We start from the raw sequence: 24930 nt of genomic DNA, 5'->3' as shown, positions 1-24930 counted from the left end.
GCGAGGTTCTCTCTCTCTCCTCCCTCTCCTCTCCCCTCCCCTCCCCTCCCCTCCCCCTCCCCTCCCTCCCCCTTCCCCCTCCCCCTCTCCCCCTCTCTCCTCCCTCCTCCCTCCCCCTCCCCCTCCTCTCCCTCTCCCCCATCCCTCTCCCTCCCCCCTCACCCCGTCCCTCTCCCCAGATGGATCTCACAGACGACACCCGCGAGGTTCTTTTCGCCCCGTTTGCTGGTGGCGCCCCCCACGGCTGACCATCGCGCAGACGGAGCGCGGGCTCTTCGTCAAAGCGTCCAGCAGGGTCGCCCGCGGCGCGAGCCGGAGTCGTGCAGGAGGGTGAGAATTTGGGCTGAAATCGCCAGGTTTTGGGGTCTCGGGGCGGGGTGGGGTTTAAGGGGGGGAATCCTTGGGTGTTGGGGTTTGGGGGAAATCCCAGGATTTGGGGGTTTTGGGGTTTTGGGGGTTTTTGGGGTTTGGGGGAAATCCCAGGATTTGGGTTTTGGGGTTTTGGGTTTGGGGGTTTTGAGGGAAATCCCAGGATTTGGGGGTTTGGGGTTTTGGGATTTTGGGGGTTTTTGGGGTTTGGGGGAAATCCCAGGATTTGGGGGTTTGGGGATTTTGGGGTTTTTGGGGTTTGGGGGAAATCCCAGGATTTGGGGTTTTGGGATTTTGGGGTTTTGGGGTTTGGGGGGAAATCCCAGGATTGGGGTTTGGGGTTTTTGGGGTGGGAAATCCCAGGATTTGGGGGTTTGGGGTTGTGGGGAAATCCCAGGGTGAGAATTTGGGCTGAAATTACCAGATTTTGGGGCCTTGGGAGAGGGGGTGGGTTGGTTTTTTTTTGGAGGGGGGGGAATCCCGGCTTTTGGGGTTTGGGGAGAAATCCCAGGATTTGGGGGTTTGGGCGTATTGGGGTTTTGGGGGGTTTTGGGGTTTGGGGTTTTGGGGAAATCCCAGGGTGAGAATTTGGGCTGAAATCACCAGATTTTGGGGCCTTGGGGGAGGGGGGCTGTTGGGGTTTTATCCTGTCTCCCCAGATCCCCTCCCCCCTCCACCATCTCCCCTCCTTCCCTCGGCCCTCTCACCTCCCACCCTCTCCCCCCACTCCCCCTTCCCCTTTCCCTCCCTCTCCCCGGACCCTCCTCACCTCCCCCTCCTTCTCCCCCCTCAACCACCTCACCCCTCCCCATCCCTCCCTCCCCCCTACCTCCCCCCAATCCCTCTCTATTCCCTTCCTCCCCCCTCAGACCTCCCACCCTCTCCCCCCACTCCCCCTTCCCCTTTTCCCTCCCTCTCCCCAGATCCTCCCCACCATCTCCTCTTTCCCACTCAGACCTCACTCTCCCCCACTCCCCTCCCCTTCTCCCTACCTCTCCCATCTCCCCCCACCATCCCCTCTCCCACGACCTCCCACCCTCTCCCCCGCACTTCCCCTTCCCCTTTCCCTCCCCTCCCATCTCCCCCCACCATCTCCCTCTTTCCCACTCAACCTCCCCTCCCCCTTCCCCTTTTCCCTCCCTCTCCCCAGACCCTCCTTCCCCCCCACCTCCTCCTTCTCCCCACCCTCAGACCCACCTCCCACCCCCACCCCCAACCCCTCCCCACACACTCACCCCCTTCCTTCTCATTTCTTGCCTTCCTCCCCCCTCAGACCTCCCACCCTTCCCCCCACTCCCCCTTCCCCTTTCCCTCCCTCTCCCCAGATCCTCCTTCCCTCCCCACCTCCTCCTTCTCCCCACCCCAGACCCACTCCCACCCCCACCCCACGCCCCTCCCCCACACACTCACCCCCTTCCTTCTCATTTCTTGCCTTCCTCCTCCCCTTGGACTCCCTCCCACTCCCCCCACCTCCACTACCTGACCATCTCCCCAAACCTTCCCTCCCCCCTTTTCCCTCCCTCTCCCGATCTTCCTCCCCACCATCTCCCTCTTCCATCTCCCATCCTCATCCCCCCCCTAGACCTCCCCACCCCCCCTCCCCCCCCCTCCCTCCCCCCCTCAGACCTCCCACCCTCCACACTCCCCCTTCCCATTTTCCCTCCCTCTCCCCAGATCCTCCTTCCCCCCCTCCTCCTCTTCCTCCCCACCCTCAGACCCACCTCCCACCCCACCCCACGCCCCTCCCCCACACACTCACTCCCTTGCTTCTCAATTTCTTGCCTTCCTCCCCCTCAGACCTCCCACCCTCTCCTCCCCCACTCCCCCTTCCCCTTTTCCCTCCCTCTCCCCGGACCCTCCTTCCCCACCCCGCCTCCTCCCTTCTCCCCACCCCCAGACCCACACTCACCCCCCTACCCCACGCCCCTCTCCCACACACCCTCACGCCCCTCCCTCTCCCCTCTCCTCCCAGGGGATCAAATTGTCAGTGCCACGGTCTACTTCGACCACCTGCAGTCTGGGGAGGTCGCGCAGCTCCTGGATTCCATGGGGCACCACACGGTGGGGCTGCGGCTGCAGCGCAGGGGGGACAAATCCCCCCACGGGGAAACGCTGTGGGCACGGAACGACGGGGGGCAGCAGCCCTGAGGTGGTCCTGGTGAGCTGGGGGGGGTCTTGGGGGGAGGGAGGGGGAGAAGGGGGTGGAGAAGGGGTCATGGTGAGCCGGGGGGGGGCCTTGGGGAGGGAGGGGGAGAAGGGGGTCATGGTGAGCGGGGGGTCCTGAGGAGGGAGGGGGAGAAAGGGGGTCATGGTGAGCTGGGGGGGGTCCTTGGGGGAGGGAGGGGGAGAAGGGGGTCATGGTGAGCTGGGGGGGCCTTGGGAGGAGGATGGAAGGGAATCCTGGCAGGTGCGGGGTCAAAAGGGGGTGAAGAAGGGGGTCCTGGTGAGCTGGGGGGGGTCCTTGGGGGGAGGGAAGGGGAGAAGGGGTGGAGTAGGGGGTCCTGGTGAGCTGGGGGGTTCTTTGGGGGGGGGGGTCAGAGTGGAGTAGGAAAGGGGGTCTTGGTGAGTTGGGGGGTGCTTGGGAGATTGGGGGGGGGGTCCTGGGGATCCGTGGGGCGCAGTGTGGGGCCGAAGGCTCACTGGCCGTGCTATTATCAGAGCGGTGATGATGAGGAGAATGAGTGCATCTGTGGGGGGGGATTCTGGGGGTCCGTGGGGTGAATGGGGGAATGTGGGTGGTCTTGGGGGTTTGGGTAACGAGGGGTCCTGGGAATGAATGGAGAATGGGGGGGGGCTTGGGGGTCTGTGGGGCGCAGTGTGGGGCCAAAGGCTCATTGGCTGTGCTGTTATCAGAGTGATGACGATGAGGAGCATCGGCGGATCTGTGGTGGGGGGAGATCCTGGGGTCCGTGGGGTGAACAGGGGGTCCTGGGAAGTGAGTGGAGAACTGGGGGGGGTCTTGGGGTCCGTGGGGCGCAGTGTGGGGCCGAAGGCTCACTGGCCGTGCTGTTATCAGAGCGGTGATGATGAGGAGCATCAGCGCATCTGTGGGGAGGGGAGATCCTGGGGGTCCGTTGGGTGAAGAGGGGGGTCCTGGGAAGTGAATGGAGAACTGGGGGGGGTCTTGGGGGTCTGTGGGGCGCAGTGTGGGGCTGAAGGCGCATTGGCCGTGCCGTTATCAGAGCGGTGATGATGAGAAGCATCCACAGATGGATCTGGTGGGGGGGGAGATCCTGGGGGTCCATGGGGTGAATGGGGGATTTTGGGGAGTCCTGGGGGTCCTGGGAATCCATGGGGTGAATGAGGGATTGGGGGGAGGGTCTTGGGGGTCCATGGGGTGCAGTGTGGGGCCAAAGGCTCACTGGCTGTGCTGTTCTCAGAGCTGGTGATGATGAGGAGTATCGGCGCATATTGTTGGGGGGGGAGATCCTGGGGGTCCGTGGGTGAAGAGGGGGGTCCTGGAAGTGAGTGGAGAACTGAGGGGGGGTCTTGGGGGTCCGTGGGGCGCAGTGTGGGGCCGAAGGCTCACTGGCCGTGCCGTTCTCAGAGTGGTGATGATGAGGAGCATCAGCGCATCTGTGGTGGGGGGGAGATCCTGGGGCTCCGTGGGGTGAATGGGGGATTTTGGGGAGTTCCTGGGGGTCCTGGGAATCCATGGGGTGAATGAGGGATTGGGGGGGAGGGTCTTGGGGGTCCATGGGGCGCAGTGTGGGGCGAAGGCTCACTGGCCGTGCTGTTATCAGAGTGATTACGATGAGGAGCATCGGCGGATCTGTGGGGGGGGGAGATCCTGGGGGTCCGTGGGGTGAATGGGGGAATGGGGGGGGTCTTGGGGGTTGGTGGGTTAACAGGGGGGTCCTGGGAAGTGAATGGAGAGCTGGGGGGGGGTCTTGGGGGTCCGTGGGGCGCAGTGTGGGGCGAAGGCTCACTGGCCGTGCTGTTCTCAGAGTGGTGACGATGAGGAGCATCGGCGCATCTGTGGTGGGGGGGAGATCCTGGGGGTCCGTGGGGTGAAGAGGGGGGTCCTGGGAAGTGAATGGAGAACTGGGGGGGGATCTTGGGGGTCCGTGGGGCGCAGTGTGGGGCCGAAGGCTCACTGGCCGTGCCGTTCTCAGAGCGGTGACGATGAGGAGTATCGGCGCATCTACGCCACGAAGATCAAACCGAGGCTGAAGGCAGAGGATGCAGCCGAGGGGGAAACGCAGAGCCGCACCATCACGGTGACTCGCCGTGTCACCGCCTACACCGTGGACGTCACCGGACCTGACAGCGCCGTCGTCGACGTCCCCGGAACCGATTTCAAAATCCGCCTCCCCGGAACCGAAACGGCCGTCGGGGTGCAGAGCCCCGGAATGGAGAGCGGCGTCGGTGGGATGTGGGAGGAGGGCGTCCGTTTTGGGGCAGAAAGTGGGAAAATCGGGGGTGTGAAAGGAGTGAGCGAAGCCGGACTTGTGGGGCAGATGGGGGGCGTGAAGGGTCCCGAATGGGGCGGGATGGAGTGCGGTTCTGCCCTGCGTGAGGGTGAAGGAAGCGGGGCCGGGGTGGGGGTGGTGAAGATCCCCGCCATGAAAATGCCCAAATTTGGGGTTTCGGTGGCGGGGTCCGATGGAGGAGACGTGCAGACGACCCCCGTGGGCTCCCCCCAAAAGGGGGTCGGCGTGGAAGGAGAGTGGAAGGGGCCGCAGTTCAAGAAGACGGAGACGCCGCACATCTCGCTGTCGGACGTCGATCTGAACCTGAAGGGCTCCCATCGCCTCTCAGCGGCACCCAAAGGAGAAGGAGACCCCAAAGGGCTCCGGGGGGACCCCCGTGGGTGCGCCGTGGGGGCAGCGGGGCTGGAGGTGAAAGGGCTGAAAGGAGCGGAGGGGCCGGCGATGGACGCGGGTGTGGATGTGAAGGGGCCGCAGTGGGATGTCGGAGGGCACGGAGTGGGAGTGGGGGTCCAGGGGGCCAAAGGTGACATCAAGGGCCCAGATTTGACGTCAAAGGGCCCAAAGTGGACATCGAAGCGCCCAAAGGTGACATTGAAGGCCCCAAAGTTGATGTCAGAGCACCCAGAGTTGACGTTGAAGCTCCAGATGTGGACGTCCGTGGCCCAGACGGGAAGCTGAAGATGCCCAAGCTGAAAATGCCCAAATTTGGGGTTCCTGGCCTGAAAGGAGACGTTGATGTTTCGCTCCCAAAGGGTGAAGTTGACATTTCTGCCCCCAAAGTTGACCTTCATGCCCCCAAAGTGGACGTTGCAGGCCCACAAGGACACCTGCAGGGCCCCGCGGTGACGATGCCCGAAATGCACGTCAAGGCGCCCCACATCTCCATGCCCGACATCGACCTCAGCCTGAAGGGCCCCAAAGTGAAGGGAGATGTGGACATTTCTGCCCCCAAACTGGAAGGGGAGCTCAGAGCACCAGGGTTTGATATAAAAGCTCCCAAAGTTGACGTTGAAGTGCCCGAAGTTGACATTAAGGGACCGAAAGTTGACGTTGAAGCTCCAGATGTGGACGTCCATGGCCCAGACGGGAAGCTGAAGATGCCCAAGCTGAAAATGCCCAAATTTGGGGTTCCTGGCCTAAAAGCGGAGCTCCCCGATGTCGACGTATCGCTCCCAAAGGGTGAAGTTGACATCTCTGCCCCCAGAGTTGACCTTCATGCCCCCAAAGTTGACATTGAAGTGCCCGAAGTTGACATCAAAGGACCGAAAGTTGACCTTGAAGGCCCCAAAGTTGACATTGAAGCTCCAGATGTGGACGTCCGTGGCCCTGATGGGAAGCTGAAGATGCCCAAGTTGAAAATGCCCAAATTTGGGGTTCCTGGCCTAAAAGCAGAGCTCCCCGATGTTGATGTGTCGCTCCCAAAGGGTGAAGTTGACATTTCTGCCCCCAAAATTGACATTCATGCCCCAAAAGTTGACTTGAAAGGCCCACAAGGACACCTGCAGGGCCCCGCGGTGACGATGCCCGAAATGCACGTCAAGGCGCCCCACATCTCCATGCCCGACATCGACCTCAGCCTGAAGGGCCCCAAAGTGAAGGGAGATGTGGACATTTCTGCCCCCAAACTGGAAGGGGAGCTCAGAGCACCAGGATTTGATATAAAAGCTCCCAAAGTTGACGTTGAAGTGCCCAAGTTGACATTAAGGACCGAAAGTTGACGTTGAAGCTCCAGATGTGGACGTCCATGGCCCAGACGGGAAGCTGAAGATGCCCAAGCTGAAAATGCCCAAATTTGGGGTTCCTGGCCTAAAAGCAGAGCTCCCTGATGTTGATGTGTCGCTCCCAAAGGGTGAAGTTGACATTTCTGTCCCCAAAGTTGACATTGAAGTGCCCAAAGTTGACTTGAAAGGCCCCAAAGTTGACATTGAAGGCCCCAAAGTGGACGTTGAAGCTCCAGATGTGGACGTCCGTGGCCCTGATGGGAAGCTGAAGATGCCCAAGCTGAAAATGCCCAAATTTGGGGTTCCTGGCCTAAAAGCAGAGCTCCCCGATGTCGACGTGTCGCTCCCAAAGGGTGAAGTTGACATTTCTGCCCCCAAAATTGACATTCATGCCCAAAGTTGACTTGAAAGGCCCACAAGGACACCTGCAGGGCCCCGCGGTGACGATGCCCGAAATGCACGTCAAGGCGCCCCACATCTCCATGCCCGACATCGACCTCAGCCTGAAGGGCCCCAAAGTGAAGGGAGATGTGGACATTTCTGCCCCCAAACTGGAAGGGGAGCTCAGAGCACCAGGATTTGATATAAAAGCTCCCAAAGTTGACGTTGACGTGCCCAAAGTTGACATTGAAGGCCCCAAAGTTGACATTGAAGCTCCCCATGTGGACCCCCGTGGCCCAGACGGGAAGCTGAAGATGCCCAAGCTGAAAATGGCCCAATTTGGGGTTCCTGGCCTAAAAGCAGAGCTCCCCGATGTTGACGTGTCGCTCCCAAAGGGTGAAGTTGACATTTCTGCCCCCAGAGTTGACCTTCATGCCCCCAAAGTGGACATTGAAGTGCCCAAAGTTGACTTGAAAGGCCCCAAAGTTGACATTGAAGGCCCCAAAGTGGATGTTGAAGCTCCAGATGTGGACGTCCATGGCCCTGATGGGAAGCTGAAGATGCCCAAGCTGAAAATGCCCAAATTTGGGGTTCCTGGCATAAAAGCGGAGCTCCCTGATGTTGATGTTTCGCTCCCAAAGGGTGAAGTCGACATTTCTGCCCCCAAATTCGATCTCGATCTGCCCGACATCGACATTGAAGCCCCGGAGGTGAAATCAAAGGGCATCAAATTCCGAATGCCTGAACTGAACGTGCAGAGCCCCAAACTCTCCATTCCCGACGTCGACATCAGCCTGAAGGGCCCCAAACTGAAAGGAGACGTCTCTGCCCCAAAGGTCTCCGGGGAACTTAGGGGTCCCAAAGTGGACGTGGAGGGTCCCGGGCTGGGGGTCGACGTTCCCGAGGTGGACTTGGAGTGTCCAGAAGGAAAAATAAAAGGCCCCAAATTTAAGATGCCAAAACTGAACATCAAGGCACCCAAACTGTCCAAACCGGAGGTGGATCTGAATGTAAAGGGACCTAAAATTAAGGGAGAAGTGGACGTTTCCGCCCCAAAAATGGAGGGGGAGCTGAAAGGACCCGGGGTTCACGTGAAGGGTCCCGGTGTGGAGGTCCCCAACGTCGACCTGGAGTGTCCCGAGGCCAAACTGAAAGGACCCAAAATGAAACTGCCCCATTTCAGCCTTTCGGGACCGAAGTTTGAGGGCGCGGATATCGAAGTGAGTGGCCCCAGAGGAGAGCTGGAGGTTTCTGGACCAGAGGTGGAGGTGGAAGGAGCGGAGGTGGACGTAGGGGGAGCAGAAGGGAAATGGAAGGGCCCCAAATTTAAGATGCCGAAGCTGAACATCAAAACGTCGAAGATCTCCATGCCTGATGTCGATCTGAACCTGAAGGGCCCCAAAGTGAAGGGGGACGTGGACGTGTCCGTGCCCAAGATGGAAGGGGAGCTGAAGGGCCCCGAGGTGGACATCAAAGGCCCCAAAGTGGACGTGGACCTTCCTGATGTGGACATTGAGGGTCCCGAGGGGAAAGTGAAGGGTCCCAAATTCAAGATGCCCGAAATGCACTTCAAGGGCCCCAAAATCTCCATGCCTGACATCGACCTGAACCTCAAGGGCCCCAAAGTGAAAGGAGACGTGGATGTGTCCGTGCCCAAGATTGAGGGCGACCTGAAGGGCCCCGAGGTGGACATCAAAGGCCCCAAAGTGGACGTTGACGTTCCCGACGTGGACGTTCACGGCCCCGAGGGCAAATTGAAGCGGCCCAAGTTCAAGATGCCCAAATTCTCCATGCCGGGCTTCAGGGCGGAGGGCCCCGAGGTGGAGGTGGAGCTGCCCAAAGGGGACGTGGACATTTCTGTCCCCAAAGTGGACATTGAAGGACCAGAAGTGGACGTGGCGCTGCCAGAGGGGAAAGTGAAGGGCCCCAAATTCAAGATGCCCGACATCAAGATGACCAAAATCTCCATGCCTGATGTCGACTTGAACCTGAAGGGCCCCAAAGTGAAAGGAGACGTGGATGTGTCCGTGCCAAAGATTGAGGGCGACCTGAAGGGCCCTGAGATGGACATCAAAGGCCCCAAAGTGGACGTGGACCTTCCTGATGTGGAGCTGCATGGTCCAGAGGGGAAAGTGAAAGGCCCCAAGTTCAAGATGCCCGAAATGCACCTGAAGGGCCCCAAATTCTCCATGCCCGACGTCGACTTCAACCTGAAGGGCCCCAAAGTGAAAGGAGACGTGGATGTGTCCGTGCCCAAGTTGGAAGGGGAGCTGAAGGGCCCCGAGGTGGACATCAAAGGCCCCAAAGTGGACGTTGACGTTCCCGACGTGGACGTTCACGGCCCCGAGGGCAAATTCAAGCTGCCCAAGTTCAAGATGCCCAAATTCTCCATGCCGGGCTTCAGGGCGGAGGGCCCCGAGGTGGAGGTGGAGCTGCCCAAAGGGGACGTGGACATTTCTATCCCCAAAGTGGACATTGGAGGTCCTGAGGTGGACATTGAGGGCCCCGAGGGGAAAGTGAAGGGCCCCAAGTTCAAGATGCCCGAAATGCACATCAAGACACCAAAGATCTCCATGCCTGACATCGACCTGAACCTGAAGGGCCCCAAAGTGAAGGGGGACGTGGATGCGTCCGTGCCCAAGATTGAGGGCGACCTGAAGGGCCCTGAAATTGATATCAAAGGCCCCAAAGTGGACGTTGACGTTCCTGATGTTGATTTAGAGTGCCCAGAAGCAAAACTGAAGGGCCCCAAGTTCAAGATGCCCGAAATGCACTTCAAGGCCCCAAAGATCTCCATGCCTGACTTCGACCTGAACCTGAAGGGCCCCAAAGTGAAGGGGGACGTGGATGTGTCAATGCCAAAGATTGAGGGCGACCTGAAGGGCCCCGAGGTGGACATCAAAGGCCCCAAAGTTGACGTGGACCTTCCTGATGTTGAGTTGGAAGGTCCCGAGGGGAAACTGAAAGGCCCCAAGTTCAAGATGCCTGAAATGCACTTAAAGGGCCCCAAATTCTCCATGCCTGACTTCGACCTGAACCTGAAGGGCCCCAAAGTGAAGGGGGACGTGGATGTGTCCGTGCCCAAGATTGAGGGAGACCTGAAGGGCCCCGAGGTGGACATCAAAGCTCCCAAAGTGGACGTGGACCTTCCTGATGTTGATTTAGAGTGCCCAGAAGCCAAGCTGAAGGGCCCCAAGTTCAAGATGCCGGAGATGCACCTGAAAGGCCCCAAAATCTCCATGCCTGATGTTGACCTGCACCTGAAGGGCCCCAAAGTGAAAGGAGACGTGGATGTGTCCGTGCCAAAGATTGAGGGAGACCTGAAGGGCCCCGAGGTGGACATCAAAGGCCCCAAAGTTGATGTTGATCTTCCTGATGTTGATTTAGAGTGCCCAGAAGCAAAGCTAAAGGGCCCCAAGTTCAAGATGCCTGAAATGCACTTCAAGACACCAAAGATCTCCATGCCTGACATCGACCTGAACCTGAAGGGCCCCAAAGTGAAGGGGGACATTGACGTGTCCGTGCCAAAGTTGGAAGGGGACTTGAAGGGCCCTGAGGTGGACATCAAAGGTCCCAAAGTGGACGTGGACCTTCCTGATGTGGACATTGAGGGTCCTGACGGGAAACTCAAAGGACCCAAATTCAAAATGCCTGAAATGCACTTCAAAGCCCCCAAAATCTCCATGCCTGATGTTGATTTCAACCTGAAGGGCCCCAAAGTGAAGGGGGACGTGGATGTGTCCGTGCCAAAGATTGAGGGCGACCTGAAGGGCCCCAGCGTTGACATCAAAGGTCCTAAATTGGACGTGGACCTTCCTGATGTGGACATTGAGGGACCTGAAGGGAAAGTGAAAGGCCCCAAGTTCAAGATGCCCGAAATGCACCTGAAGGGCCCCAAATTCTCCATGCCCGACGTCGACTTCAACCTGAAGGGCCCCAAAGTGAAAGGAGACGTGGATGTGTCCGTGCCCAAGTTGGAAGGGGAGCTGAAGGGCCCCGAGGTGGACATCAAAGGCCCCAAAGTGGACGTTGACGTTCCCGACGTGGACGTTCACGGCCCCGAGGGCAAATTCAAGCTGCCCAAGTTCAAGATGCCCAAATTCTCCATGCCGGGCTTCAGGGCGGAGGGCCCCGAGGTGGAGGTGGAGCTGCCCAAAGGGGACGTGGACATTTCTGTCCCCAAAGTGGACATTGGAGGTCCTGAGGTGGACATTGAGGGCCCCGAGGGGAAAGTGAAGGGCCCCAAGTTCAAGATGCCCGAAATGCACATCAAGACACCAAAGATCTCCATGCCTGACATCGACCTGAACCTGAAGGGCCCCAAAGTGAAGGGGGATGTGGATGTGTCCGTGCCCAAGATTGAGGGCGACCTGAAGGGCCCCGAGGTGGACATCAAAGGTCCCAGAGTGGACGTTGACGTTCCTGATGTTGATTTAGAGTGTCCAGAAGCAAAACTGAAGGGCCCCAAGTTCAAGATGCCGGAGATGCACTTCAAGGCCCCAAAGATCTCCATGCCTGACTTCGACCTGAAGGGCCCCAAAGTGAAGGGGGACGTGGATGTGTCAATGCCAAAGATTGAGGGCGACCTGAAGGGCCCCGAGGTGGACATCAAAGGTCCCAAAGTGGACGTCGATCTTCCTGATGTGGAGCTGCATGGTCCCGAAGGAAAACTCAAAGGTCCCAAATTCAAGATGCCTGAAATGCACATCAAGGCCCCCAAATTCTCCATGCCCGATGTGGATCTGCACCTGAAGGGGCACAAAGTGAAGGGAGAAATGGACATCACTGTACCAAAAATAGAGGGTGACCTGAAGGGGGCTGACCTGGAACTGAAAGGTCCCAAAGTGGACATCGATGTTCCTGATGTGGAGCTGGAGTGTCCCGAGGGGAAAGTGAAAGGCCCCAAGTTCAAGATGCCCGAAATGCACTTCAAGGCCCCAAAAATCTCCATGCCCGACTTCGACCTGAGCCTGAAGGGCCCCAAAGTGAAGGGAGACGTGGATGTGTCCGTGCCCAAACTGGAAGGGGATATAAAAGGCCCCAGTGTTGACATCAAAGGCCCCAAAGTGGACATTGATGCTCCTGATGTGGAACTGGAAGTTCCAGAGGGGAAACTCAAAGGCCCCAAGTTCAAGATGCCCGAAATGCACATCAAGACACCAAAGATCTCCATGCCTGACATCGACCTGAACCTGAAGGGCCCCAAAGTGAAGGGGGACGTGGATGTGTCCGTGCCCAAGATTGAGGGTGACCTGAAGGGCCCTGAGATGGACATCAAAGGCCCCAAAGTGGACGTGGACCTTCCTGATGTGGACATTGAGGGACCTGAAGGGAAAGTGAAGGGCCCCAAGTTCAAGATGCCTGAAATGCACTTCAAAGCCCCTAAGATCTCCATGCCTGACTTCGATCTGAGCCTGAAGGGCCCCAAAGTAAAGGGAGATGTGGATGTGTCTGTACCCAAAGTAGAAGGGGACCTGAAGGGTCCCGAGCTGGACATCAAAGGCCCCAAGGTGGACATTGATGTTCCTGATGTGGAGCTGCATGGTCCGGAGGGGAAAGTGAAAGGCCCCAAGTTCAAGATGCCCGAAATGCACCTGAAGGGCCCCAAATTCTCCATGCCCGACGTCGACTTCAACCTGAAGGGCCCCAAAGTGAAAGGAGACGTGGATGTGTCCGTGCCCAAGTTGGAAGGGGAGCTGAAGGGCCCCGAGGTGGACATCAAAGGCCCCAAAGTGGATGTGGACCTTCCTGATGTGGAGTTGGAGGGCCCCGAAGGAAAACTGAAGGGCCCCAAGTTCAAGATGCCCGAAATGCACATCAAGACACCAAAAATCTCCATGCCTGACATCGACCTGAACCTGAAGGGCCCCAAAGTGAAGGGAGACGTGGATGTGTCCCTGCCCAAGATTGAGGGCGACCTGAAGGGCCCCAAAGTAGACATAGAAGCTCCTGATGTGGACATTGAGCTGCCAGAGGGGAAAGTGAAGGGGCCCAAGTTCAAGATGCCTGAAATGCACTTCAAAGCCCCCAAAATCACCATGCCTGACTTCGATCTGAGCCTGAAGGGCCCCAAAGTGAAGGGAGACGTGGATGTGTCTGTACCCAAAATAGAAGGGGACCTGAAGGGCCCCGAGGTGGACATCAAGGGTCCCAAAGTGGACGTGGACCTTCCTGATGTGGACATTGAGGGACCTGAGGGGAAAGTGAAGGGTCCCAAATTCAAGATGCCCGAAATGCACTTCAAAGCCCCCAAAATCACCATGCCTGACTTCGATCTGAGCCTGAAGGGCCCCAAAGTGAAAGGAGACGTGGATGTGTCCGTGCCAAAGATTGAGGGTGACCTGAAGGGCCCTGAGGTGGACATCAAAGGCCCCAAAGTGGACGTGGACCTTCCTGATGTGGACATTGAGGGTCCTGAAGGGAAAATGAAGGGCCCCAAATTTAAGATGCCTGAAATGCACATCAAGACACCAAAGATCTCCATGCCTGATGTTGACTTTAACCTGAAAGGACCAAAGCTGAAGGGGGACGTGGATGTGTCTGTGCCCAAAATAGAAGGGGACCTGAAGGCCCCCGACATCGACATTAAAGGCCCCAAAGTGGACGTGGACCTTCCTGATGTGGACATTGAGGGTCCTGACGGGAAACTCAAAGGACCCAAGTTCAAAATGCCTGAAATGCACTTCAAAGCCCCCAAAATCTCCATGCCTGATGTTGATTTCAACCTGAAGGGCCCCAAAGTGAAGGGGGACGTGGATGTGTCCGTGCCCAAGATTGAGGGCGACCTGAAGGGCCCCGAGGTGGACATCAAAGGCCCCAAAGTGGACGTGGACCTTCCTGATGTGGACATTGAGGGACCTGAAGGGAAAGTGAAGGGCCCCAAGTTCAAGATGCCCGAAATGCACCTGAAGGGCCCCAAATTCTCCATGCCCGACGTCGACTTCAACCTGAAGGGCCCCAAAGTGAAAGGAGACGTGGATGTGTCCGTGCCCAAGTTGGAAGGGGAGCTGAAGGGCCCCGAGGTGGACATCAAAGGCCCCAAAGTGGACGTTGACGTTCCCGACGTGGACGTTCACGGCCCCGAGGGCAAATTTAAGCTGCCCAAGTTCAAGATGCCCAAATTCTCCATGCCGGGCTTCAGGGCGGAGGGCCCCGAGGTGGAGGTGGAGCTGCCCAAAGGGGACGTGGACATTTCTGTCCCCAAAGTGGACATTGGAGGTCCTGAGGTGGACATTGAGGGCCCCGAGGGGAAAGTGAAGGGCCCCAAGTTCAAGATGCCTGAAATGCACATCAAGACACCAAAGATCTCCATGCCTGACATCGACCTGAACCTGAAGGGCCCCAAAGTGAAGGGGGACGTGGATGTGTCCGTGCCTCACTTGGAAGGGGACCTGAAGGGCCCCGAGGTGGACATCAAAGGTCCCAAAGTGGACGTGGACCTTCCTGACGTTGAACTGGAAGGTCCCGAGGGGAAACTCAAAGGTCCCAAGTTCAAGATGCCTGAAATGCACTTAAAGGGCCCCAAATTCTCCATGCCTGATGTGGACTTCAACCTGAAGGGCCCCAAAGTGAAGGGGGACGTGGATGTGTCCGTGCCCAAGATTGAGGGTGAGCTGAAGGGCCCCGAGCTGGATATCAAAGGTCCCAAAGTGGACATTGACCTTCCTGAGGTGGATGTTCCCAGTCCCGAAGGTAAAGTCAAGCTGCCCAAGTTCAAGATGCCCAAATTTGGGGTTCCTGGCTTCAAGGCTGAGGGCCCCGAGGTGGACGTTGGTCTCCCTGAAGCCGACGTCGCTCTGTCAGCCCCGAAGGTCGATGTCACTCTTCCTGATGTGGACATCGAAGGACCGGAGGGAAAACTGAAGGGCCCCAAATTGAAGAAACCCGAATTCGGTGTCCCCAAAATCTCCATGCCCGACATCGACCTCAACTTGAAGGGCCCCAAAGTGAAGGGAGACGTCGATCTGTCTGTCCCCAAAATTGAGGCGGAGCTGAAAGGTCCTAAAGTGGACGTAAAAGGGCCGGAGTTGGAGGCAGAGGTGCCCAAGATCGATCTGGAAGCCAAGGGCAAAAAATCCAGGTTCAAATTGCCCAAATTCGGCTTTTCTGGCCCAAAAGTGCAAGGCCCTGACGTAGATGTGAAGCTAAAGAAACCCGAAGTGGAGATGTCTGGTCCCAAAGTGGAGGTTCAGGGGCCGGAGGTGGACGTCCAAGCGAAAGCAAAAGGCTCCAAGTTCAAAATGCCCTTCCTGAGCATTTCCTCCCCCAAAGTTTCGATGCCAGATGTGGAGCTGAACCTGAAAGGGCACAAAGTGAAGGGAGAGTTCGACCTGAGCGGCCCCAAAGTGGAGGGGGACCTGAAAGGGCCAGAGGTGGACATCAGAGGACCCAAAGTCAGCGTCGAGGCGCCCGAGGTGGACATTTCGGGACCAGAAGGGAAAGTGAAAATGCCCAAATTCAAGATGCCCAAATTTGGGGTGAAGGGCGAAGGGCCGGAGGTGGAGGTCGGCGTTCCCAAAGGAGAAGTGGAAGTTGAGTGTCCTCAGGTGGATATCGAAGGACCTGAGGGGAAGGGGAAGGGGCTTCACTTCAAGATGCCCGAGATGCACCTCAAGGGCCCCAAAATCTCCATGCCTGACGTCGACTTCAACCTGAAGGGCCCCAAAGTGAAGGGGGACGTGGATGTGACAATGCCAAAGATTGAGGGCGACCTGAAGGGCCCCGAGGTGGACATCAAAGGTCCCAAAGTGGACGTGGACCTTCCTGATGTGGACATTGAGGGTCCTGACGGGAAACTGAAGGGCCCCAAGTTCAAGATGCCCGAAATGCACCTGAAGGGCCCCAAATTCTCCATGCCTGATGTCGACTTCAATCTGAAGGGCCCCAAAGTGAAGGGGGACATTGACGTGTCCGTGCCCAAAATAGAAGGGGACCTGAAGGGCCCCGAGGTGGACATCAAAGGTCCCAAAGTGGACGTGGACCTTTCTGATGTTGAGTTGGAAGGTCCCGAGGGGAAACTCAAAGGCCCCAAGTTCAAGATGCCTGAAATGCACTTAAAGGGCCCCAAATTCTCCATGCCTGATGTGGACTTCAACCTGAAGGGCCCCAAAGTGAAGGGAGATGTGGACGTGTCTGTACCCAAGTTGGAAGGGGACTTGCAAGGCCCTGAAATTGATATCAAAGGTCCTAAATTGGACGTGGACCTTCCTGATGTGGACATTGAGGGACCTGAAGGGAAAGTGAAGGGCCCCAAGTTCAAGATGCCCGAAATGCACCTGAAGGGCCCCAAATTCTCCATGCCCGACGTCGACTTCAACCTGAAGGGCCCCAAAGTGAAAGGAGACGTGGATGTGTCCGTGCCCAAGTTGGAAGGGGAGCTGAAGGGCCCCGAGGTGGACATCAAAGGCCCCAAAGTGGACGTTGACGTTCCCGACGTGGACGTTCACGGCCCCGAGGGCAAATTCAAGCTGCCCAAGTTCAAGATGCCCAAATTCTCCATGCCGGGCTTCAGGGCGGAGGGCCCCGAGGTGGAGGTGGAGCTGCCCAAAGGGGACGTGGACATTTCTGTCCCCAAAGTGGACATTGGAGGTCCTGAGGTGGACATTGAGGGCCCCGAGGGGAAAGTGAAGGGCCCCAAGTTCAAGATGCCCGAAATGCACATCAAGACACCAAAGATCTCCATGCCTGACATCGACCTGAACCTGAAGGGCCCCAAAGTGAAGGGGGACGTGGATGTGTCCGTGCCAAAGATTGAGGGCGACCTGAAGGGCCCTGAAATTGATATCAAAGGCCCTAAATTGGACGTGGACCTTCCTGATGTGGACATTGAGGGCCCCGAGGGGAAAGTGAAGGGCCCCAAGTTCAAGATGCCTGAAATGCACTTCAAGACACCAAAGATCTCCATGCCCGACTTCGATCTGAGCCTGAAGGGCCCCAAAGTGAAGGGGGACATTGACGTGTCCGTGCCTCACTTGGAAGGGGAGCTGAAGGGCCCCGAGGTGGACATCAAAGGTCCCAAAGTGGACGTGGACCTTCCTGATGTTGAGTTGGAAGGTCCTGAGGGGAAACTCAAAGGCCCCAAGTTCAAGATGCCCGAAATGCACATCAAGACACCAAAGATCTCCATGCCTGACATCGACCTGAACCTGAAGGGCCCCAAAGTGAAGGGGGACATTGACGTGTCCGTGCCCAAAATAGAAGGGGACCTGAAGGGCCCCGAGGTGGACATCAAAGGTCCCAAAGTGGACGTGGACCTTCCTGACGTGGACATCGAGGGTCCTGAGGGGAAAGTGAAGGGCCCCAAATTCAAGATGCCCGAAATGCACTTCAAAGCCCCCAAGATCTCCATGCCTGACTTTGATCTGAGCCTGAAGGGCCCCAAAGTGAAGGGGGACGTGGATGTGTCCGTGCCAAAGATTGAGGGAGACCTGAAGGGCCCGGAGGTGGACATCAAAGGCCCCAAAGTTGACGTGGACCTTCCTGATGTGGACATTGAGGGTCCTGAGGGGAAAGTGAAGGGCCCCAAGTTCAAGATGCCCGAAATGCACTTCAAGACTCCAAAGATCTCCATGCCTGACATCGACCTGAACCTGAAGGGCCCCAAAGTGAAGGGGGACGTGGATGTGTCCGTGCCCAAAGTAGAAGGTGACCTGAAAGGTGTTGGCCTGGAATTGAAAGGACCCAAAGTGGACGTGGACGTTCCCGATGTGGATATCGAAGGACCCGAAGGGAAATGGAAAGGCCCCAAAGTGAAGATGCCAGAGATGCACTTTAAGGCTCCGAAAATTTCGATGCCCGACTTCGATCTGAACCTGAAAGGCCCCAAAGTGAAAGGAGACGTGGATGTGTCCGTGCCGTGTGTGGAAGGTGGAGTGAAAGGAGGAACTGTGGAAGTGAAAGGTCCAGGGATGGACGTGGAGGCCCCTGGGGTGAGCGTGGAGGGCCCCGAAGGGAAAGTGAAGGGCCCCAAATTTAAGATGCCCGAAATGCACTTCAAGGCCCCCAAAATCTCCATGCCTGACTTCGATCTGAGCCTGAAGGGCCCCAAAGTAAAGGGCGATGTGGATGTGTCTGTACCCAAAGTAGAAGGGGACCTGAAGGGCCCCGACATCGACATTAAAGGACCCAAAGTGGACGTGGACCTTCCTGACGTTGAGTTGGAAGGTCCTGAGGGGAAACTCAAAGGCCCCAAGTTCAAGATGCCCGAAATGCACTTCAAGACTCCAAAGATCTCCATGCCTGACATCGACCTGAACCTGAAGGGCCCCAAAGTGAAGGGGGACGTGGATGTGTCCGTGCCAAGATTGAGGGCGACCTGAAGGGCCCTGAGGTGGACATCAAAGGTCCCAAAGTGGATGTGGAGCTTCCTGACGTGGAACTGGAAGGTCCTGAAGGGAAAGTGAAGGGCCCCAAGTTCAAAATGCCTGAAATGCACTTCAAGGCCCCAAAGATCTCCATGCCTGACTTTGATCTGAGCCTGAAGGGCCCCAAAGTGAAAGGAGACGTGGATGTGTCCATGCCAAAGATTGAGGGCGACCTGAAGGGCCCCAAAGTGGACATAGAAGCCCCTGATGTAGATGTCGAGCTGCCAGAGGGGAAGGTGAAGGGGCCCAAGTTCAAGATGCCAGAAATGCACATCAAGGCACCAAAGATCTCCATGCCTGACGTTGACTTTAACCTGAAGGGCCCCAAAGTGAAAGGAGATGTGGACGTGTCTGTACCCAAGTTGGAAGGGGACTTGCAAGGCCCTGAAATTGATATCAAAGGTCCTAAATTGGACGTGGACCTTCCTGATGTGGACATTGAGGGACCTGAAGGGAAAGTGAAGGGCCCCAAGTTCAAGATGCCCGAAATGCACCTGAAGGGCCCCAAATTCTCCATGCCCGACGTCGACTTCAACCTGAAGGGCCCCAAAGTGAAAGGAGACGTGGATGTGTCCGTGCCCAAGCTGGAAGGGGAGCTGAAGGGCCCCGAGGTGGACATCAAAGGCCCCAAAGTGGACGTTGACGTTCCCGACGTGGACGTTCACGGCCCCGAGGGCAAATTCAAGCTGCCCAAGTTCAAGATGCCCAAATTCTCCATGCCGGGCTTCAGGGCGGAGGGCCCCGAGGTGGAGGTGGAGCTGCCCAAAGGGGACGTGGACATTTCTGTCCCCAAAGTGGACATTGGAGGTCCTGAGGTGGACATTGAGGGCCCCGAGGGGAAAGTGAAGGGCCCCAAGTTCAAGATGCCCGAAATGCACATCAAGACACCAAAGATCTCCATGCCTGACATCGACCTGAACCTGAAGGGCCCCAAAGTGAAGGGGGACGTGGACGTGTCCGTGCCCAAGATTGAGGGCGACCTGAAGGGCCCCGAGGTGGACATCAAAGGTCCCAAAGTGGACGTGGACCTTCCTGATGTGGACATTGAGGGTCCTGAGGGGAAAGTGAAAGGCCCCAAGTTCAAGATGCCCGAAATGCACTTCAAAGCCCCAAGATCTCCATGCCTGACTTCGATCTGAGCCTGAAGGGCCCCAAAGTGAAGGGGGACGTGGATGTGTCCGTGCCAAAGATTGAGGGCGACCTGAAGGGCCCTGAAATTGATATCAGAGGCCCCAAAGTGGACGTGGACCTTCCTGATGTGGACATTGAGGGACCTGAAGGGAAAGTGAAGGGTCCCAAATTCAAGATGCCAGAGATGCACATCAAGGCCCCAAAAATCTCCATGCCTGACTTCGATCTGAGCCTGAAGGGCCCCAAAGTGAAGGGAGACGTGGATGTGTCTGTACCCAAAGTAGAAGGGGACCTGAAGGGTCCCGAGCTGGACATCAAAGGCCCCAAGGTGGACATTGATGTTCCTGATGTGGAGCTGCATGGTCCAGAGGGGAAAGTGAAAGGCCCCAAGTTCAAGATGCCCGAAATGCACCTGAAGGGCCCCAAATTCTCCATGCCTGACGTCGACTTCAACCTGAAGGGCCCCAAAGTGAAAGGAGACGTGGATGTGTCCGTGCCCAAGCTGGAAGGGGAGCTGAAGGGCCCCGAGGTGGACATCAAAGGCCCCAAAGTGGACGTTGACGTTCCCGACGTGGACGTTCACGGCCCCGAGGGCAAATTCAAGCTGCCCAAGTTCAAGATGCCCAAATTCTCCATGCCGGGCTTCAAAGGGGACGGGGTGGACGTGGATGTGAACCTCCCAAAGGGCGACGTGGACATCGCTGGTCCCAGTGTGGAGGTGGAGGCTCCTGATGGGAAGCTGAAAGGTCCCAAATTCTCCATGCCCGAAATGCACATCAAGACACCAAAGATCTCTATGCCTGACATCGACCTGAACCTGAAGGGCCCCAAAGTGAAGGGGGACATTGACGTGTCCGTGCCTCACTTGGAAGGGGACCTGAAGGGCCCCGAGGTGGACATCAAGGGTCCCAAAGTGGACGTGGACCTTCCTGACGTTGAACTGGAAGGTCCTGAGGGGAAACTGAAAGGCCCCAAGTTCAAGATGCCTGAAATGCACATCAAGGCCCCCAAGATCTCCATGCCTGACTTCGATCTGAGCCTGAAGGGCCCCAAAGTGAAGGGGGACATTGACGTGTCCATGCCCAAAATAGAAGGGGACCTGAAGGGCCCCGAGGTGGACATCAAGGGTCCCAAAGTGGATATGGACCTTCCTGATGTGGGCATTGAGGGCCCAGAGGGGAAAGTGAAGGGCCCCAAGTTCAAGATGCCCGAAATGCACCTGAAGGGCCCCAAATTCTCCATGCCCGACGTCGACTTCAACCTGAAGGGCCCCAAAGTGAAGGGGGATGTGGATGTGAGCCTTCCCAAGCTGGAAGGGGATTTGCAATGTCCAGATGTTGACCTCAAAGGCCCGAAGTTGGACCTTCAGGCGCCCGATGTGAAGGTCCCTGAAATGCACCTCAAGATGCCCCACGTCTCCGTCCCTGACATCGACCTCAACCTGAAGGGCCCAAAGGTGGAGGGGGGGCTGAAGGGCCCCATTGTGGATCTGAAGGGTCCCAGTGTGGATCTGAAGGGTCCCAAAGTCGATATTGAGTGTCCAGGGGTCGACATCGATGGTCCAGAGGGAAAACTGAAACTCCCAAAAATGAAGCTGCCGAAATTCGGGCTGAAAGGAGATGCCCCCGAGGTGGATGTGGAGCTGCCCAAAGGAGAGGTTGAGCTTTCGGGTCCCAAAGTGGACATCGCTGTCCCCGATGTGAGCATTGAAGGTCCGGAAGGAAAACTGAAAGGTCCTAAAGTGAAGGTGCCCGAAATGCACGTGAGTGTGCCCAAAATCTCCATGCCCGACATCGATCTGAGTCTGAAAGGGCACAGAGCGAAGGGGGGATTCGACCTCACGGCCCCAAAGATCGAAGGGAGCCTGAAGGGACCCGACGTCACCGTCAAAGGACCCGAATTTGGGGTGAAAAGCCCCGAAATGGACGTTGAGTGTCCCGAGCTGAGCGTCGAAGGGCCGGAGGCGAATGTCAAGGCTCCCAAATTCAAGAAACCGAAATTTGGGTTCGGGATGAAGAGTCCGAAGGGCGACGCGAAGGTCCCGGAGGTGGAATTCCCAGAGGTGGAGCTGAGCGCCGAGTTACCCGACCTGAGCGTGGCGGCCAAAGGCAAGAAGAGCAAATTCAAGATGCCCAAACTCCACATGAGCGGCCCCAAAGTGAAAGGGAAGAAGGGAGCCTTCGACGTGAGCGTGGCGGGGGCGGAGGTGGACGTGGGTGTGAAATCCCCCGACGCGGACGTGAGCGCGGCCGGCCCCGACGTGGCCGTAAAGTCCCCCAAAGGGAAGAAGGCCATGTTTGGGAAGATCTCCTTCCCCGATGTCGAGTTCGACCTGAAGTCGCACCGCTCCCGGGGGGATCCAGCAGCGGTGCTCCCGAAAATGGAAGGGGAACCGAAAGAGTTGGAGGTGAAGGGTCCGAGCGTCGACCTGGAGGTGGGAGCGGCGGATTGGAGCGCAAAGAAAGCAAAAGTGGCGGTTCCAGGGGTGAAGGTGGAGGGGGATCTGAAGGGTCCCAGCGTCGATGTCACCGTCCCCTCCGTCACAGCGCCCGAGTTTGACCTGAAAGGACCAAAAGGCAGAGCGGAGATGTGCGTTCCTGAAGGGAAGCTGAACGTGGGGCTGAAAGGACCCGAATTCGACGGGAACCTGAAAGGACCAAAGGTGAAAAGCGACGTGGAGCTCGGAGGGTTCGGGGGCAGCTGCCCCATCTGACAGCGCCGCGCACGGAGGGCCCCGAGCTGAGCATCGGCGGCTCCGTCCCGTCCCTGGGCTGCCAGGGGGGTCACCTCCACCCCCCCGGCCCTTCGGTGGCCGTTTCGGCCCCGGATCTCAACGTGAAGGCAGAAGTCGGAGGCTCCGCCAAATCCCCGGTGCTGTCGGTGGACGCGGCCGGCGTCGGCGTGGAGGGGTTGGGGGGAACCATCAAACTGCCGTCCCTCCAACTGCCCCAGTTCGGCCTCTCCGTCAACGGGGCTGATGTTGAAGGAGTCGGCGTCTCCACGTCCGACATCCCGGCAGCCAAAGCGAGCATCCGAGCCCCCACGGCGTCGGGAGGGGGCGGCCCCAAAGACGGCAGCGCGGAGCTCTGCGCGGGCAGGGTGACCTTCCCCAAACTTCGGGTGCCGAAATTCCACTTTTCCGAGCCGGAGGTGAAGGGCAGAGAGGTGGCGGTGGACGTGGAGTTCCCAGGGATGGAGGCGGGCGTCTCCGCGGAGCCCGAGGCGGAGGATGCCAAAGGGAAGAAATCCAAACTGAAGATGCCCAAATTCGCCTTCTCCAAAGGGAAGGCGAAAGGTGGGGCGGCTCCCGGTTCCCCCGAGCTTCCCGGCTCCCCCGGGGGCTCCAGGGGCGACCTGAAGAGCTCCAAAGGCAGCCTGGGTTCGGCCGAGGGGGAGCTGGACGAGGGGACGTCCTCCAGAGGGAAGTTCTCCATCTTCAAGAGCAGGAAGACGAGGCTCCGCTCGTCGTCCTTCAGCGCGGAGCCGCCGGAGCCGGAGGGAGCGCAGGGAAAAGCCAAGTTTGGGACGTTCGGCGGCGTGGGCTCCCGGAGTAAAGGCTGCTACGAGGTGACGGGGGGTGAGGAGCAGCCCTCGGCCCCACATCAGCCCCCCTCGGCCCCACATCAGCCCCCCTCGGGCCCCGGTGCCGCCCGTGGGGCGCTGCGTTTGCCTTCGTTGGAGCTGACGGTGGCCAAGCGACGCGAGCAGGAGGGCGGCTGCACATAGGGCCCTGCCTCCTTCTTCTCCTTTCTTTTTTTCCCCTTCCCTTTGGCCCTTTTCCTTTTTTCCTTCCCTCCCCTCCCCCCCCCGCCCCCCCCTTTTTTTTTTTTTTTTTTTACCGTTTTTGGTGGTTTTTTTTCCCCCCATCCCTCCCGCCGCCAGCGGAGGTGCGGTGCTCATTTCCCCGTCCTCGGCTCCTTTGGGTCACATTTCCCCTTTTTTTATTTACCAGACTTCGGGCCGTATCTCCCAGCTTTTACAAAATTTCGGTCCATATTTACCCGTTTTCCCCAAATTTCGGTTCCTATTTCCTCTTTTCCCCAAATTTCGGTTCATGTTTCCCCATTTTCTCAAATTTCGGTTCGTATCTCTCCTTTTTCCCAACATTTTAGTTGATATTTCGGCTTTTTTCCTCAAATTTCGGTTCACATTTCCCCTTTTTCCCAAAATTCCAGCTCGTATTTCCCCATTTTCCCGACATATTGGTCCATATTTCCCCTCTTCCCAAAATTTCGGTTCGTATTTCTCCTTTTTCCTCCCATTTCGGTTCATTTGTTTCCTTTTTCCCAACGCTTTGGTCCACGTCTCCCCTTCTTCCTGATATTTTGATCCACATTTCCCCCATTTTCCCCCAAATTTCAGTATTTCCTCGTTTTCCCAACATTTTGCTCCATATTTTCCCTTCTTCTAAAAATTTTGGATGACATCTCTCCGTTTTCCCAAAATTTCAGCCCGTATTTCCTCATTTTCCCAACTTTTTGGTCCATATTTCCCCACTTTCCCAACATTTTGCTCTCTATGTTCCCAATTTCCCATCATTTTGGTTCACATTTGCCCCATTTTCCCAACATTTTGGCCCATATTCTCCCTGTTTCCCCCAAATTCCAGCTCACATTTCCCCACTTTCCCAACATTTTGCTCCCTATGTTCCCAATTTCCCATCATTTTGGTTCACATTTGCCCCATTTTCCCAACATTTTGGCCCATATTCTCCCCGTTTCCCCCAAATTCCAGCTCACATTTCCCCACTTTCCCAACATTTTGGTCCGGATTCCCATATTTTCTCACTCCACACACTCAGACATTTTCCCCCTCCGTTTCCCCATCATTTTCCTCAGCATTTTGCTTCCAAACGAAATCCCTTCCCGCTGCTTTTGTTTTTTAATTATTATTTTTTATTTTGGGGCAGATTCTCATTTCCAGCTCTTTCCGGGCTTTGCTGGCAGGAATTAAAAAAAAAAACCTAAAAAAAAAAACCCCAATAAGCCCCAAAAGCACTGGGGGGAGGGGGAGGGGCAGCGGGGTGGGAGCGCAGTTTGGGGTGATTTCCTTCAAATTTGGGATTTTTGTGGAATTCCCTGTTTGTTTTTTTTTTCCCCCTCGTTCGGCACCTTTTGTGTTGGATTTCTGTTGAACAAAGTGGAGGACGAGTTACAAAAGAGATGAAAAAAAAAAATTATAAAATATATATTTTATATATAGATTAATAAAAAAAAAAAATACCGACGCCCTTTCAGCACTTTACTGGGAAATTAATGGAGAATGTAAGAAATAATCGTGTAAAATGCAAATAAAGAAGTTTATTAACCATTAATTATTGCCGTGTTTTGTTGTCCCAATGCTCCCTGGGGTCGGGGCTGCACAGGTCTGGGGTCCACAGCCCCGTTTTTGGGCCTAAACAGCCTTTTTTTGGGCCCCAACCCCCATTTTTAGAGCCCAAATCCCAATTTTCGGCCCAATTTTGGGTCTCAAATGCCCAATTTTAAGAGCTCAAATCCCCATTTTTGCACCCAAGCCCACAATTCTGGGTCT

At 57.0% G+C, this 24930-nt stretch overlaps 1 protein-coding gene across 1 annotated transcript; it reads left to right on the top strand.

The window, feature by feature from the left end:
* Positions 1 to 248: 248 nt before the first annotated feature.
* Positions 249 to 24712, top strand: LOC116217780 (neuroblast differentiation-associated protein AHNAK-like; the record flags this gene model as incomplete). Its single annotated transcript, XM_085215392.1, is given in 10 exon segments — positions 249 to 330; positions 2342 to 2492; positions 2494 to 2527; positions 4485 to 5354; positions 5357 to 6443; positions 6505 to 6910; positions 6912 to 18202; positions 18205 to 19371; positions 19374 to 22075; positions 22078 to 24712. Coding segments are annotated over 10 exon segments (18837 nt in total), but the record flags the coding sequence as incomplete, so codon positions are not given.
* Positions 24713 to 24930: the final 218 nt, after the last annotated feature.

This window comes from Meleagris gallopavo, unplaced genomic scaffold (assembly GCF_905368555.1).
Source record: "Meleagris gallopavo unplaced genomic scaffold, MGAL_WU_HG_1.1 scaffold_25, whole genome shotgun sequence".
Lineage (NCBI taxonomy): Eukaryota > Metazoa > Chordata > Aves > Galliformes > Phasianidae > Meleagris > Meleagris gallopavo.
Note: the sequence above shows the minus strand (reverse complement) of the source record. Positions and strands in the feature narration are given on the sequence as shown.